Consider the following 15,736-nt stretch of genomic DNA (forward strand, 5'->3'; position numbering starts at 1 on the left):
CTCACTAACAGTAAATGAAAATTCCCTTTTCTCCACATTCTCACCAGCATTTGTTACTGCCTGTCTTTTGGATAAAAGCCATTTTAACTGGGATGAAATGACATCTCATTGTAGTTTTGATTTCAGTTTCTCTGATGGTCAATGATGTTGAGCACTTTTTCATATACATGTTTGCCTTCTTTGTATGTCTTCTTTTAAGAAATAGCTATTCAGATCTTTTTCCCACTTTAAAATCAGATTATTAGATTTTTTTCCTGTAGAGTTGAGTACCTTACATTTTCTGATTATTAATCTGTTGTCAGAAGGATAATTTATAAATATTTTCTCCCATTCTGTGGGTTGTCTCTTCACTTCATTGATTGTTTCCTTTGCTGTGCAGAAGCTTTTTAACTTGATGTGATCTCATTTGTCCATTTTTGCTTTGGTTGCCTGTGCTTGTGGGGTATTACTTGATAAGTCTTTGCCCAGTCCAGTGTCCTGGAGAGTTTCCCTAGTGTTTTCTTCTAGTAGTTTCATAGTTTGAAGTCTTAGATATCTAAGTCCTTAATCTATTTTGATTTAATTTTATATATGGTGAGAGATAAAAGTCTAGTTTCATTCTTTTACATGTGGATATTCAGTTTTCTCTATAGTTTTCTCTTTTCTCCCAGTCTCTAGTTATCGAAGAGACTGTCTTTTCCCTATTGTTTTTTTCTGGCACCTTTGTCAAAAATGAGTTCATTGTAGATGTCTAGATTTGTTTCTGTGTTCTCTATTCTGTTCCATTTGTCTGTCTGGTTTGGTTTTTTTCTTCTTTTTTTGAGACAAAGGTTTGCTCTCATTGCCCAAGCTGGAGTGCAGTAGCGCGATCTTGGCTCATTGCAACCTCTGCCTCCTGGGTTCAAATGATTCCTCTGTCTCAGCCTCCCAAGTAGCTGAGATTACAGGCATGTGCCACCATGCTTGGCTAATTTTGTATTTTTATTAGAGGCGAGGTTTCTCCATGTTGGTCAGGCTGATCTCGACCTCCCAATCGTAGGTGATCCGCCTGCCGTCATCTCCAAAGTACTGGGATTACAGGCATGAGCCACCGAGGCCAGCCAGTCTGTTTGTTTTTATGCCAGTATCATGCTGTTTTGGTTACTATTGCTCTGTAGTATAATTTGAAGTCCAGTAATGCAATTCTTTCAGTTTTGTTCTTTTTTCTCAGGATAGCTTTGGCTATTCTGGGTCTTTTATAGTTCCATATAAATATTTGGATGTTTTCTTCTGTTTCTGTGAAGAATGACATTGGCATTTTGATAGGTATTGCAATAAATCTGTAAATTACTTTCGGTAGTACAGACATTTTAACAATATTGTTTTTTCCAGTCTATGAACATGAAACATCTTTCCATTTTCTTGTGTCCTCTTAAATTTTTTCTACCAATGTTTGATAGTTTTTATTGTAGAGATCTTCACTTCTTTGGTTAACTCCTAAATATTTAATTTAATTTGTAGATATTGTAAGTGGGATTACTTTCATGATTTATTTTTCAGATTGTTTACTTTCGGCATATGGAAATGCTACTGGTTTTTTATGTTGATTTTATATCCTGCAACTTTATTGAATTTATCAGTTCTAAAAGTTTTTTGGTGGAGTCTTTAGGTTTTTCCAAATATAAGATTACATAATCTACAAACCAGGGTAATTTGACTTCTTTCTTTCTGGTTTAGATGCCCTTTATTTATTTTTCTTGTCTGATTGCTCTAGCTAGGACTTCCAGTACTATGTTGAATATTAGTGGTGACAATGGCCATCCTTGTCATGTTCCAGATCTTAGAGGAAAGGCTTTCTCAGTTTTTTTTTTTTTCCATTCAATATAGTAGCTGTGAGTCTGTTATATGACTTTTTTTATATTGAGGTGTGTTCCTTCTATACAAAGTTTTTTTTTAGGGTTTTTAATGAAGGAATGTTAAATTTTATCTAATGCTTTTTCAGCATCAGTTGAAATGATCATATGGTTTTTGTTCTTCATTCTGTTGACATGATGTATCGCTCATTTGCATATGTCAAATCATCCTTGCATCCCTGAGCTAAATCCCACTTGGTCATGATGAATGATCTTTCTAATATATTGTTGAATTTGATTTGCTACTATTTTGTTGAAGATTTTTGCATCAATGTTCATCAGGGATGTTGGTCTATAATTTTCTTTCTTCTATGCATATTTATCAGGTTTTGGTATCAGGGTAATACTGGTCTTATAGAATGAGTTTGGAAGTATTTCCTCTTTCTCTGTTTTTTTTGGAGTAATTTGAGTAGGATTAATATTAGTTCTTTTTTAAATGTCTGGTAAAATTCAGCAGTAAAGCCAACAGGTCCCAAGCTTTTCTTTGCTGGGAGACGTTTTATTATGACTTCAGTCTTGTTACTTCTTACTGGTCTGTTCAGGTTTTGGATTTCTTTGTGGTTCAATCTTGGTAGGTTGTATATGTCTGGTAATTTATCTTTTCTTCTAGGTTTTTCAATTTATTGGTATATTGTTGCTCATAATAGCCTCTAATGATCCTTCAAATTTCTGAGTTGGTTTTTTGTTTGTTTGTTTTTGAGACAGTTTTGCTCTTGTTGCTCAGGCTGGAATGACATGGTGCAATCACAGCTCACTGCAACCTCTGCCTCCCAGGTTCAAGTGATTCTCCTGCCTCAGCCTCCTGAGTAGCTGAGATTACAGGTGTGCATCACCACACCCAGCTAATTTTGTATTTTTAGTAAAGACAGTTTCACCATGTTGATTAAGCTGGTTTCCAATTGCTGACCTCAGATGATCCGCCTGTCTCAGCCTCCCAAAAGTGCTGAGATTAGAGGTGTGTGACTCTGCACCCAGCCAGTCCTTCAAATTTCCATGGGATAGTTGTAATGTCCCTTTTTTATCTCTGAATTTACTTATTTGGGTCTTCTCTCTTAGTTTGGCTAATGGTTTGTCAATTTTATCTTTTCACAAAACCAACTGTTTTGTTGATTTTTTTTGGTATTGTTTTCTTTGATTCAATTTCATTTATTCTGCTCTGATCTTTATTTTTTCCTTTTACTAACTTTGGGTGTGGTTTGTTGTTGCTTTCTAGTTCTTTGAGATGTATCATTAGGTTGTTTATTTGAAGTTTTTCTTCTTTTGTGATGTAAGCACTTATAACTAAACTTTCCTCTTAATAGTGCTTACACTGTATCCCCTAGCTTTTGGTGAAGCCAACCAGGCTTGTGTCCTTCCCTTAAGTCAGTGAGTTCCCCTGGGCCCTGGGTGGGTCCAGATATACTGTTTGGTAGCCAGGGCCTGGAGTCAGAATCCTTAGAAATTTCCTTGGTGCTCTATTCTGCTGCTGCTGAGCTGGCACTGAAACCACAAGACAAAGTCCTTCCCACTCTTTCCACCCTTTTTCCCAGGCAGCAGATTCTCTCCCAGTGTCTATCACCACAACAGACCCACAGAGAGTACTGCCAGAGTATTGCCAGTGTTCACTGAAGGCCCAAGGACTCTTTCTTCAGGTTGTGATGAATTCTGCCAGGCCTGGGACTCACCCTTCAAGGCAGTGGGCTTCTCTCTGGTTCAGGGTAGGTCCAGAAATGCTATCCAAGAGCCAAGGCCTGGAATCAGGGATCCTAAGAACTCACTTGATGCTCTGACTCACTGTGGCTGAGCTGGTACCTAAATTGCAAGACAAAGTCTCCTTTATTCTCCCCTCTTCTCAAGCAGAAGCAGTCCTCCTTGTAGCCACCACAGCTGTGAATGTGCTCAGTCACAGCTGAAACCAGTACATCTCAGGGTCTAACCCAGGCCCACAGCAAGTACTACATGGTTACCGCTGCTGATTATTCACGGCTCAAGGGCTCTTTATTTTATTCAGCAGGTGATGAATCCTGCCATCATCCTTTCCTTCAAGGGCAGTATAAACCATGAAAACCATTGAAACCTCCTCATTCTCCCAATTATAAAAGTAAGAAATGCTTATCATGGAGACAAAAACTAGTAATTTCGTCACTCAGAAAAAACTACTGTTAACATTTTTTTTGCTTTGTCTTTCCTTCATATATACATACACAGTTTTCTTTTAGTATGTTTGGAATTGAACTAGCGATTACTTTTCTGTTTACTTTTTTTTACTTTCAACTATATCATAAGCAGTGTCTCATGATACTAAATATTTAAATAAATATTTTAATGACTACATAATATTGTAAATATATAGGTGGTTAGAAGCATTTTCTCCGCCAGACATGGTGGCTCACACCTATAATCCCAGCACTTTGGGAGCCTGAGGCAGGCAGATCATTTGAGGTCACAGATTCGAGACCAGCCTGACCAACATGGTGAAATCCCATCTCTACTAAAATACAAAAATTAGCTGGGCATGGTGGTGGGTATCTAAAATCTCAGCAGGCAACTGTAATCTCAGCTACTTGGAAGGCTGAAGCAGGAGAATCACTCAACCCAGGAGGTAGAGGTTACACAGTGAGCCAAGGTCACACCACTGCACCACAGAGCGAAACTCCCTCTCAAATAAATAAATAAATATTTTCTCATGATAGGTTATTTTTTCCTGTTTTCTGCTGTTGTAAATAACATTACAGTAAAAATTTTATGCATAAATAATTTTCTATGTTTTGATCAAACACTTCCTGGGATAGAGTCCCAGAAATGGAATTATGAACATTACCATTTTTAAAGCACCAGAGACACTTCCTACCTCCTCAGGTTGTTGCATTGTGGCTACATAATTTAATGTGAATACTCACAATATCAGACCCAAAAATAAATTAGACAGTGAAGTAAAAATAATTTTTGGTTTTTGCTTGGTTTTCTTTATCTTAATTAACTATAATAATAACAAGTTCAATAAATAAATTAATTACTCTTGAAGCAATGGCTTACGACATTCGTTGAAGATACAATTTGTTAACCAAGTGACAAACAGAAAGTTCCAAAAGTTTGTTTAAGTTTGGTGTTTGTAATTGGAGAATTTTTTGACTGTCCTTTTAGTTTGTCAGTTAGTTAGGATTTACTGAGCTGATTAACCAAATTTTACTAATAATTTAGGAATCTTAGGGGAAATTTTTTTACCCAAAGATCTGCTAAAGTAGAAGCATAATAAATTATGTTGAAGGTTACCTTTAGATTTATATTTAATTCCAAAGTCTTTAGTTTCTATGGGTAGCTGAGAATCATGTAATTTTATATAATTGATATGGAAGGTTACAAAGATAATTTAGGCTGAGCACAGTGGCTCATGCCTGTAACCCCTTTGGGAGACCAAGGAGTAGATCATTTGAGCTTAGTTTGAGACCAGCCTGGACAAAACCCTGTCTCTAAAAAAAATACAAAAATTAGCAGGTTGTGGTAGTGTATGCCCGTAGTCCCAGCTCCTTTGGAGACTGAGGTGGCACAGTCACCTGAGCCTGCGAAGCTGAGGCTGCAGAGCTGTGATTGCACCACTGTACTCCAGCCTGGGAGTTGGATTGAGATCCTGTCTCAAAAAAAAAAAAAACAAAAACAGAGATAATTTGAAGTAAAAATTAAAGAAGGCTTATATGCAATAAAATTGTGTTTTAAAATGTGTTGTATTAGTATCCTAGTAATGTAAGCATTTTATTTCTATTATCTGCAAATTTTTAAAAAGTCAATTGATAGTGACTTTATTTTTTATGTGTTGTTTATTTTTATTTATTTATTTTTTTTGAGACAGAGTCTCACTCCATCACCAGGCACCAGGCTGGAGTGCAGTGGCACAACCTCGGCTCACTGCAACTTCTGCCTCCCAGGTTCAAGCAATCCTTCTGCCTCAGCCTCCCGAGTAGCTGGGACTACAGGCGCGTGCCACCACGCCCAGCTAATTTTTTTGTATTTTTAGTAGAGACGGGGTTTCACCATGTTGGCCAGGATGGTCTCGGTCTCTTGCTCGTGATCCACCCACCTCGGCCTCCCGAAGTGCTGGGATTACAGGCGTGAGCCACTGCGCCTGGCCGTGTTGTTTATTTTTTAAATAAGACACATATATTTTTGTGGGAAGTAGATTGAAATAAATAAGAGGCAAGGATGAGAACTGTGCATTTAATGTGTCTGAAGGGTTAAAGCCAGAGTGTGTGTAGAAGAGGAAGTAGGAAATAAAGGATGGTTGGAAGGTTGGCTGTTGGTGAGACTTGGTGCTTCTGAGAGACCATAAAAATAGTATTTTATTCAGGAAACACAGAAACTCTTATATTCTGCCCTTAATTAATGTTCTTCTCCTCAGATTTCCTGAGGGGGAATGTAAGTACAGTTCAGGAGTCAGCAAAGCAAAATAACATTTAATTTCTACTGAGATGTTGATTTCAAATGGCAGTGCAGGTTGAACTTGTTGAACCCCCTATTTGCCTAGATTAGCTCCAGTCTGAGTCTCAGACTTGATCTCTCTAGTGAGATGAAAAGTCCTTTTTATTTAGGCAGATGGAAATGGCACCAAAGACAGCGCCCCATGCTTATAGAAAATAGGGTCTTTTCTATCCTGAGGCTTTCTCAGGTAGGGTAGGAGAAGAGGAGAGGGAAAGATGGGGGCAGGGGAAGGAGAGAGAGAAAGAGAGATGTAAATCTCAATTTCAGCCACCAGGTAAAAACAACAGAAGAAAGGTTATATTCTTGTATACTTGATCTTTTAGGCTGGCATTGTGATACCACAAATTTAAACTGTAGCCAATATGTCCATAAAATTGACTAACATGACCAGTACTCCTCATTCTAGAAGAGGAAGAAGGCTTGCTATTCTGAGTAGTGTGAAGTGGGGACATTTGAGGTAAGAATCTGGTTGTCCCTACCCAGATGTCAACAGTTGGCATAAGATGAATTATAGAGGCTCTTGAGTACCAAACAGGAGTTTAAACTTATTTTTCCCCCATTCTGACTTTATGTTGAATGTCAAATTTGCTGTTTCATTTTAGGAATTGGAGAATGACGCAGCTTTTCAGCAAGCCGTGAGAACTAGTTATGGCAGAAGACCTCCAGTAAGTGAAAATAAATTTTTTTAAATTATAGTAAAAAAACACATAACATGAAATTTACCATCTTAACCGTGTTTACCTGTGTAGTCCTGTAGTGTTAAAGATTATAACCATGATTAAGTTCAGATGATAGTGAAACAGATCTTCAGAACTTTTTCATCTTGTATATATGAAACTCTGTATCCATTAAACAAAGACTTTCCATTTTCTCCTATCCCCAAAGCCCCTGTAACTACCATTCTACTTCCTATTTCTATGAATTTGGCTAATTTAGATATCTTATATAAGTGGGTCTCAGAATGTTTGTCTTTTTGTGACTGGCTTATTCACTTAGTGTAATGTCCTTAGAGTTCATCCATGTTGTAACATGCAACAGAAGCTCCTTCCTTTTTGAGTTTGAATAGTATTCCATAGTATGTTTATATCACATTTTCTTTATTCATTCATCTGTCAATGAACACTTGTCCATTTTTGTTATTAAGTTGTAGGAGTTCTCTATATTTTCTGGATATTAATGTCTTATCAGATGTATGATTTGCAAGTATTTTCTTTCATTGTATAGATTGTTTTTCAAACTGATGTATCCTTTGATACAGCAAAGTTTTTTAGTTTGATATAGTCCCAGTCTTCTATCATTACTTTTGTTGCTTGCACTTTTGGTGGCATATTCAAGAAATCATTGCCAAGAACAATGTCATGAAGCTTTTCCCCTATGCTTTCTTTCAGGATTTTTGTAGTTTTAGGTCTTACATTTAGATCTTTAATCCATTTGAGTTATTTTTTTATATGTGGTATAAGATAGAGGTGCAACTTCATTCATTCTTTTGCACATGGATATTTAATTTTCCCAACACTATTTGCTGTACAGACTGTCCCTTCCCTATTGAATGGTCTTGGCAACATTGTTAAAGATCATTTGACCGTATATGTAAGGGTTTGTTTCTGGGCTCTCTATGCTGTTCTATTGGTTTGTATGTCTGTCTTTATGCCAGTAACCACACTGTTTTGTTTGTTTGTTGTTGTTTTTTTTGAGACAGAGTCTTGCTCTGTTGCCAGGCGCCAGGCTGGAGTGCCACACTGTTTTTGATTACTGTAGCTTTGTAATAGGTTTCAAAATTAGGAAGTGTGAATCTTCCAACTTTGTTCTTCTTTTTCAAAATTGTTTTAGCTACTTGGGGTCCCTTAATATTCCATATGAATTTTAGGATAAATCTCTATTTCTGTAAAAAAGTCATTGGGATGATAAGGATTTAATAATGATTGTATTGAATACATTGGATAGTATGGACGTCTTAACAATATTAAGTCTTTCAGTCCATGAACCCATGAACACAGGATGCCTTTTTATCTGTTTATGTCTTCTTTAATTTCTTTCATCAATATTTTGTGGTTTTCAGTGTATCTAGTAAGTGAATTTTACAGTATTTTAGATCAAAGGATTTCTTATGTTATTGAAAATTTTAATGATACTATTTTTATTAGGCATCAGAATATTGTTTACCTAAAACATTAATTGTTTTAAAAATATTTGCCTTTATAATTGTTAAACTGGCATAAATATTGATCCCTCAAAACGTTAGGGCTTAATTTATAGATTACCCTTCCTTGTATTAATAATAATTAATATTCTCTCTATTAATTAATTTTCCACCAGTACATGAATTGCTAGTTTTTTTAGTATTAAGATTAAAATTTTTGCATGTGTCATACAAAGCATAGACATCTGCCTTTCACAGTGTATGAAATCTGCCAAGCTTTGTTTGTAGTTGAAAATAAACAAAGTTGACACTAAGTAAAATAGTGAAGTAGAGAAAGTTCTATCCTTAATGTTCTATATCTAATATTTCTTTTTTTTTTTTTTTTTTTTTTTTTTTGAGACAGTCTTGCTCTGTCACCAGGTGCCAGGCTGGAGTGCAGTGGCGTGATCTCAGCTCACTGCAACCTCTGCTTCCTGGGTTCAAGCAATTCTCCTGCCTCAGCCTCCCAAGTAGCTGGGACTACAGGCATGCACCACCACACCCAGCTAATCTTTGTAATTTAGTAGAGTTGGGGTTTCACTGTGTTGGCCAGGATGGTCTTGATCTCTTGACTTTGTGATCTGCCCGCCTCAGCCTCCCAAAGTGCTGGGATTACAGGCATGAGCCACCATGCCCGGCCTAATATTCCTTTTTAAAATGCTGCTTCTCACCCTATCCATCCAATACTATATAGCAGTGGCTCTCAGCTGGGGGCACTTGTGCCCCCTGCACCAGGGACATTTGGTAATGCCTGGAGAGATATTTTCGGTTGTCACAACTTGAGTGGGTGTTACTGGCACCTAGTGGTTAGCAGCCAGAGATGCTGCTAAACGTTCTACAATGCATAGGCTAGCTCCCAGTAATAGTTATTCAGCTCAAGCTCCTCTGCTCTAGATGAAGTGTCCTTCTGCTGTTATCTTCTTTCACTTTGTCACATTCTCCCTTACTCCCTGCCCTGCATAGTTATTTAGCAAAAACAAATCATTGTGAGTAGCTTGCCCATCTCATTTAGGGTAAATGAATTTAGTGTGCCTTGCATTGAATTTGGCTAAACCACAGCACAGGTAGAGGACACAGTCAGTCTTCCATAAGACTCCTCCCACTTCAGCTCATGGTTCCCAGAACCAACCTGAGGCATGATAATTCTCTGGAAATACTCAAAGAACTTACTAAAATCTCCTATATTTACATTTATTTATCATGGAAAGGATACAAATTAAAATCCACCAAGGAAAGAGATGCATAGAGCAGGGCCTAGGAGTAGTCCAAACAGAACTTCTGATCATCCTCTCCCTATGGAGCAAGATATGGCAGCACCTTTTCCTAAACACTGTGTGACAGTACTTGAAGAGTATTGCCAACCAGGGAATCCTACCATAGACTTCGGTGTTCAGAGTTTTTTCTGGGGCTTGATCACATGCTGCCCACCAGGGCAACCTTTAGTCAACAGCCCTTTCCTAAGGTACCGGCTAATAACTCGAGAAGTTGATGTGTCCCAAAGCCCCCATTGTGAATCACATTGATAGCCTGACCAGTGGCCAACAAGGCAAACAGAGACACTCCTGTCAGGCAGAGCATTTCAGGGGTATAGAAATCATCTCCTATGAGCCAACAACAAAGGCCAGACCTCTCTTTGAGTAAATTCTTCATATACGTTCTAAAACCCATATTTATTTTTTTGCAACCCATATTTTAATTTTGAAATTACCTTCATTATGGGAAGAAAAACCATAGGCTCTGAGCCCTTCCACTAGGCTAGTGCTTATACTGTAAGCTGTTCAAAGAGGCAGATTATCTTATTCATCATTCTTTTCCTTGTGTATTTAAGTGTTCCATACACCTTTATTGGATAACTTAGTAAATCAGTGAATTTTGTCTTCAGTTAAATGATTCAAGGATCACATAACAGGTGATAATTTTGCCAGGTGCCCCTTCAAAAGATCTTTAGAAATGACTTTAGAGATTCTTATTTTATAGATGAGGAAACTGAAGCCTGGAAAAGCCAAGGTCTCATAGGTGTCTGTAATTGGGATAGAGCATGGGTCATTTGATTTTCTGTTGAACAATATTTTCATCACACCCTACTTATTATATTAAATGGGAAAAAGTTTTATCCTTTTTATATGAAAGATCTTAGAGATTCACTTAGGACAAAATTCTAGGTCGCTCCTAAGGAGCTTACAATCTTCAGAAGAAAAATTAAATGGATACCCTTAGATATTACAAGGCATGAAGTAATGAATTATAAAAAAGTATAAATTGCTATGGAATTTCAGAGAGGTTATTTACCACTAGTTGGGAAAATTAGAAGAGGATGCTTAGAAGATAAATTAGGAGTTTATTATTACAGGATGTGTAGAATTGAGATTGAGATACAGGAGGAAAAGGCATTGCAGGTAAGTGTACAAGGTAAATGAGGGAAGAGAGTGTAGTAAGCTGCCTAGTGCTGACCACAAAACACAAAAACCAGATTTAGTCATTAGGTAGTTAAAAAAAGTAATGGTCTTCCCCTCAGTTTGTTCTCATGGAAGAATTTGTGGAGATCCATACCCTTCCTTTTCAGTTTTTTTCTAAGACCCGGAGCCAACCTTATCAAGCTTGAGTTTAATTGTATACTGAAACATGTATACAATTAAAATACCTTCCCATATAAGGCAAAGAACCAATGTCTAAAGTTCACCTAACAACTTTATATGTTATCACCTGTAATTCAGACATCTGTTTTCCTACAGAATTAACATATATGTATGTTTTTTCCCATATTTTGCCTCTAATTATATTTTCATTGTGATTCAGTTCAAAATATATACTAATATCCATGGGGATTTCTTCTTTGACCTGTGGGTTATTTAAAAGTATATTTCTTAATTATCAAACATATTAAATTTTTCTACTTATTTCTGTTACTTATTTCTAGTTTTATTCTTAGATAGGGAACATAATCTGTATACTTTCAATTTTTTGAAATTTGTTAATGTCCCAAGTGCATTCTTAAAGAATATATATGTTCTGCGGTTGATGGGTACAGTGTTATATGTCAGTTAGGTAAAGTACATTAATGGTTTTGTTCAGATGCTCAATATTTTTACTGATTTTTTTGATTGGCTACTGGCTTTTTTTTTTTTTTTTTTTTGAGACTGAGTCTCACTTTCTTGCCCCATCTGGAGTGCAGTGGTATGATCTTGACTCACTGCAATCTTCACCTCCCAGGTTCAAGTGATTCTTGTGCCTCAGCCTCCTATGTTGCTGGGATTACAGGCATGAGCTACCACACCCAGCTAATTTTTGTATTTTTAGTAGAGACAGGGTTTTACCATTTTGGTCAGATTGTCTCAACTTCCTGACCTCAGGTGATCCACCTGCCTCGGCCTCCCAAAGTATTGGAATTACAGGTGTGAGCCACTGTGCCCAGCCTACTGGTTCTATTTTTTTTTTTTTTTTTTTTTTTTTTTTTTTTTTTTTTTTAGACAAGAGTCTCACTCTGTCACTAGGCTGGAGTGCAGTGGCATGATCTGGGCTCACTGCAATCTCCACCTCCCAGGTTCAAGCATTCTCCTGCCTTGGCCTCTCAAGTAGCTGGGAATACAGGCATGCACCACCACACCCAGCTAAGTTTTGTATTTTTAATAGAGATGGGGTTTCACCATGTTGGCCAGGATAGTCTCCATCTCCTGACCTCATGATCCATCCACCTTGGCTTCCCAATGTGCTGAGATTACAGACATGAGCCACTGTGCCCAGCCCTACTGGTTCTATTTTTAATGAGAAAGTGTGATCAATTCTTGCACTATGGTTGTGGGTTTATATTTTTTTTAGGTTTTTGCTGTATATATCTGAGGAAAGATATTTAGAATTGCTATATTTTCATAGTAAACTGAGCCTTTTATTGTTATGAAGTATGCCTCTATCTCTAGTAATACTTTTTGTCTGTTTTGTGAGATATTAATAGATTGTTATACCTACACAAGCTCTTTGTCTAGCATTTTTATTGTATGTCTTTCCTATCTTTTTACTTCCAACTTTTCCATATCAACTTATTTAAAATGTAATTCTTATTAGCAGCATGTGATTGTTTTTTTGTTTAGTAGTCTGACAATCTTATTCTTTTAGTTAAGTATTCCACTTATATTTAATGAAGTTACTGATTTACTTTAACATTTGCTATCTTACTATTTGCTTTTTTTTTCCTGCCTCTTGTATTTTTCATTTTCTCTGCTTACTTGCCTTCTTTTTTGCTTTTTTATTATTCCGTTTCCTTTTTCTGTTATCTTGGTAGTTTACATTCTCTGACTATTCTTTTAGTGTTTCCCTAAGTATTATGATACTCATCTTTAACTTATTAAAGTCTAGTATAAATTAATAGTTTTACTACTGCCTGGACAGTACCGGGATTTTACATTATTTTTAGCTGTTTTTCAGTTCTAGAAATTCCATGTATTCTTTTTTTATAGTTTTTAGTTAAGTTTCAGTTGCTGATATTATTAATCTTTTAATTCATTGACCATGTTAAGCATAGTTATGTTAAAGTCTGTGCCTGATATTTCCATTATAATGCATCATTTTCTGAGTTTCTTTCCATTCTTTTATCTTGGCTTTTCGTTAAGTAGTCTTGCCTTTTATATGTCTGGTTGGTTTTAATTGCCAGACATTATAAGTGAAAAATTTTAGAGATACTTTATGGCTCTATGTCTGCGCTATTCAGTATTCGAGACACTAGCCACATGTAACTATTTACATTTACATTATTTAAAACTAAAGTTTAAAAAAAATCTTATTGTACTGCTTACATTTCATATGTTCAACAGCCTTGTGTGGACAATGGCTGTCTTATCAGAAAGCCAGATATAGAACTTTTCCATCACTGCAGGAAGTTTATTGGATAGCACAGCTCTAGAGGATCTTATCTTTCACTGGAGAGAATTTCCTTTTACTTATGCTACTAGCAGGAGTAGGAATCTCTGATCACCTTAATCCAGTCGGGTTTGAGATGATTCTGAATTGGATGTCAGCGCTTATGAGGGCTAGTATACTATTATTTACCTTTTAGTCTTAGGGTGTAGCCTTTTGAGATCACAATCTAAAGTCTGGAGGATTACCGGGGCTCTATTCTTGGCAGGCCCTCATCTTCCATGTTTATTCCTTAAGGCTGTGAGTCTCAAAAGCTGTGCCCAGTGTCTCAGCCTTGGCTTTGGAATTAACAGATGCCTTTAGGCAGAAAGCAGGCCTAAATTCCAGGTTTACCCCTCTAGGCTTCCCTTCTTTTCTTTATTTGCAGTCCTTGTAATTCTTCACTGTCTTGATGGTTATCTAATATATTCACACTTCTTTAAAAAATATTTTGACCTCATGTATGTCTTTCAGTAGTTCTTAGTGAGAAGGTTTTTAAAAACACTCCATCATAGCCAAAAGTAGAATTCTTCCGTGAGTGTTCTTAATCAAATATTTCACAATTCTGCCTAACAACTAACGTTTTTAGTATACTTTTACCTATATGGTTCTCTTTGTTTCTCACTTCAATTTTGTGATCCGTGTACTTTGTATTCTTATTTAAAAGATAAGAAAACTATAGGTTCAAAGAGATTAAATAAAGGCAGCTGTTATAGGGAGAGCTGAGATTCAAACCCAAGTTCTCAGACCCCAAATCTTATGTCTATTGTTTGGCCTAGTGACTAGCAGTTATAATTATGCAGTAAAATGTTTAATTTGTGACAGATGCAAGCATGAAGACAGATTTTTCTTACTGACACCTCAGGTCATTCAAAAGTTCCCTTTCTCTTTTAAAATGAATTCCAGAATGAGTCTCTTCACATACTTAAAATACCTGAGCTCCCTAATATTAAGATAATTTAAAAGAAATTATCCTAGGTATTGTAGAAATATTTCTTTATTGATGAGTCTATATTTCTTTTCCAGTTTTCTATTATATAGCTCAGTCTGAATCCTGTTAACTATGTTCTTTTTCCTCCCAAGATAACTGCTAAAATACCAAGCACGGCAGTTACTAGACCTATAGCTACTGGATATGGGGTAGGTTTTTGTAAGCTGAAAATATAAGATGCTTTTTCTCATACATATTTCATTTTAGGCAGTTTGGAATAATTTTATTATATTTTAGGTCATAACCCAGATATATTTCCATTTTGGATAGTTATGAACATTATACAAGTCTAGTACGATTAATAAATTTGAATATTCTAGTCAGTTAGATTTGTATCAGAAGATATTTTATTACCTTTTTCCATTTGTAAACCCTGTGTTCGTTGACTTCTGTCATTTTCTACATTATACAACCAAGTCTTGTGTATTCCATTTATATATTTTATGTGAAGTTTGATGTTATATCAGTCTAATAGTGTGTATAATTGGGAAACATTTACTGATTAACAAATATAAAATTTAAGAAAAGTGTTTCAGAAGTGTATATTTGGGTCTTGTATTAGAGGCTTTTGGAGAAAAGATATATTAAACTCTATAAAAGTAATAAACCTTTTAATCTTGCCCAGATTACTTATAATTTGGATGTTTTAGCTTATATGAAATAACAGAGGAATAAGAAAAATGGAAGAATTAGGTGAAATAGCATTTCTTAGTCAAAAAAATGTCTTCAGAACCTAGAGGTCCAAGGCACTTGCCTTCATAATGTTCCTTTATATGAGTGAAGAAAGTAGCCTTCTACATAACATAACTGTGTGTCATATGAAACGTGCTTTTATTAGCTAGCCTGAGTGTGTGTTACTTATGAATTTGATTTTTGGTGGTGTTTCAGAATAAGAGCAAACTTTTTCCATGAAGTGCTGGATATTTTAGGCTTTGCAGATCATATGGTCTCTGTTGCAGCTATCCAACTCTGCATCTGTAAAGCAAAAGCAGCCATAGGCAATGTGCAAAGGAATGGGGCATGACTATGTTCCAATAAAACTTTATTTAAAAAGGCTACCAGTTATAGTTTTCTGCTCCCTGTTTTAGAGTTTCATAGTTTTACTCCTGTACCAGGAGGTAAAAGGAAGAAATTGTTTGTTTATTTGCCGATAGAATGAAGAATACTTCTATAACTTGGTTTTAAAATTTAAGATAGGTGTTTGTAGGAATCCTTTTAACTTTACTTTTCTGTTTATTAGTCCAAGACATCCCTGGCATCATCCGTAGGAAGACCAATGACAGGAGCTATTCAGGTATCTCTATTGTATGTTTGTTCATGTGCCTTTATTGTGACTTGAAATTTACTACTGAAGGT

General features: G+C 36.1%; 1 protein-coding gene across 21 annotated transcripts in view; it reads left to right on the top strand.

Moving 5' to 3' along the window:
• The window catches only part of IFT88 (intraflagellar transport 88), a 133,679-nt gene that overhangs the window by 11,687 nt on the left and 106,256 nt on the right, over window positions 1–15,736 (top strand). For 14 of the 21 annotated variants that reach the window (XR_013536150.1, XR_013536149.1, XR_013536144.1 and 11 more), the window contains 3 exons: window positions 6,926–6,988; window positions 14,473–14,529; window positions 15,621–15,674. Coding sequence is in view for 12 of the 21 variants with exons in the window: in XM_054256685.2 (XP_054112660.1) it covers window positions 6,926–6,988; window positions 14,473–14,529; window positions 15,621–15,674 (174 nt within the window). In the remaining 9 variants the exon portion in view is untranslated. The remainder of the gene's footprint in view (window positions 1–6,925; window positions 6,989–14,472; window positions 14,530–15,620; window positions 15,675–15,736) is intronic. The other 7 variants (XR_013536147.1, XM_054256686.2, XM_035302314.3 and 4 more) reach the window with 1 other exon arrangement.

Source organism: Callithrix jacchus, chromosome 5 (assembly GCF_049354715.1).
Source record: "Callithrix jacchus isolate 240 chromosome 5, calJac240_pri, whole genome shotgun sequence".
Classification (NCBI taxonomy): domain Eukaryota; kingdom Metazoa; phylum Chordata; class Mammalia; order Primates; family Cebidae; genus Callithrix; species Callithrix jacchus.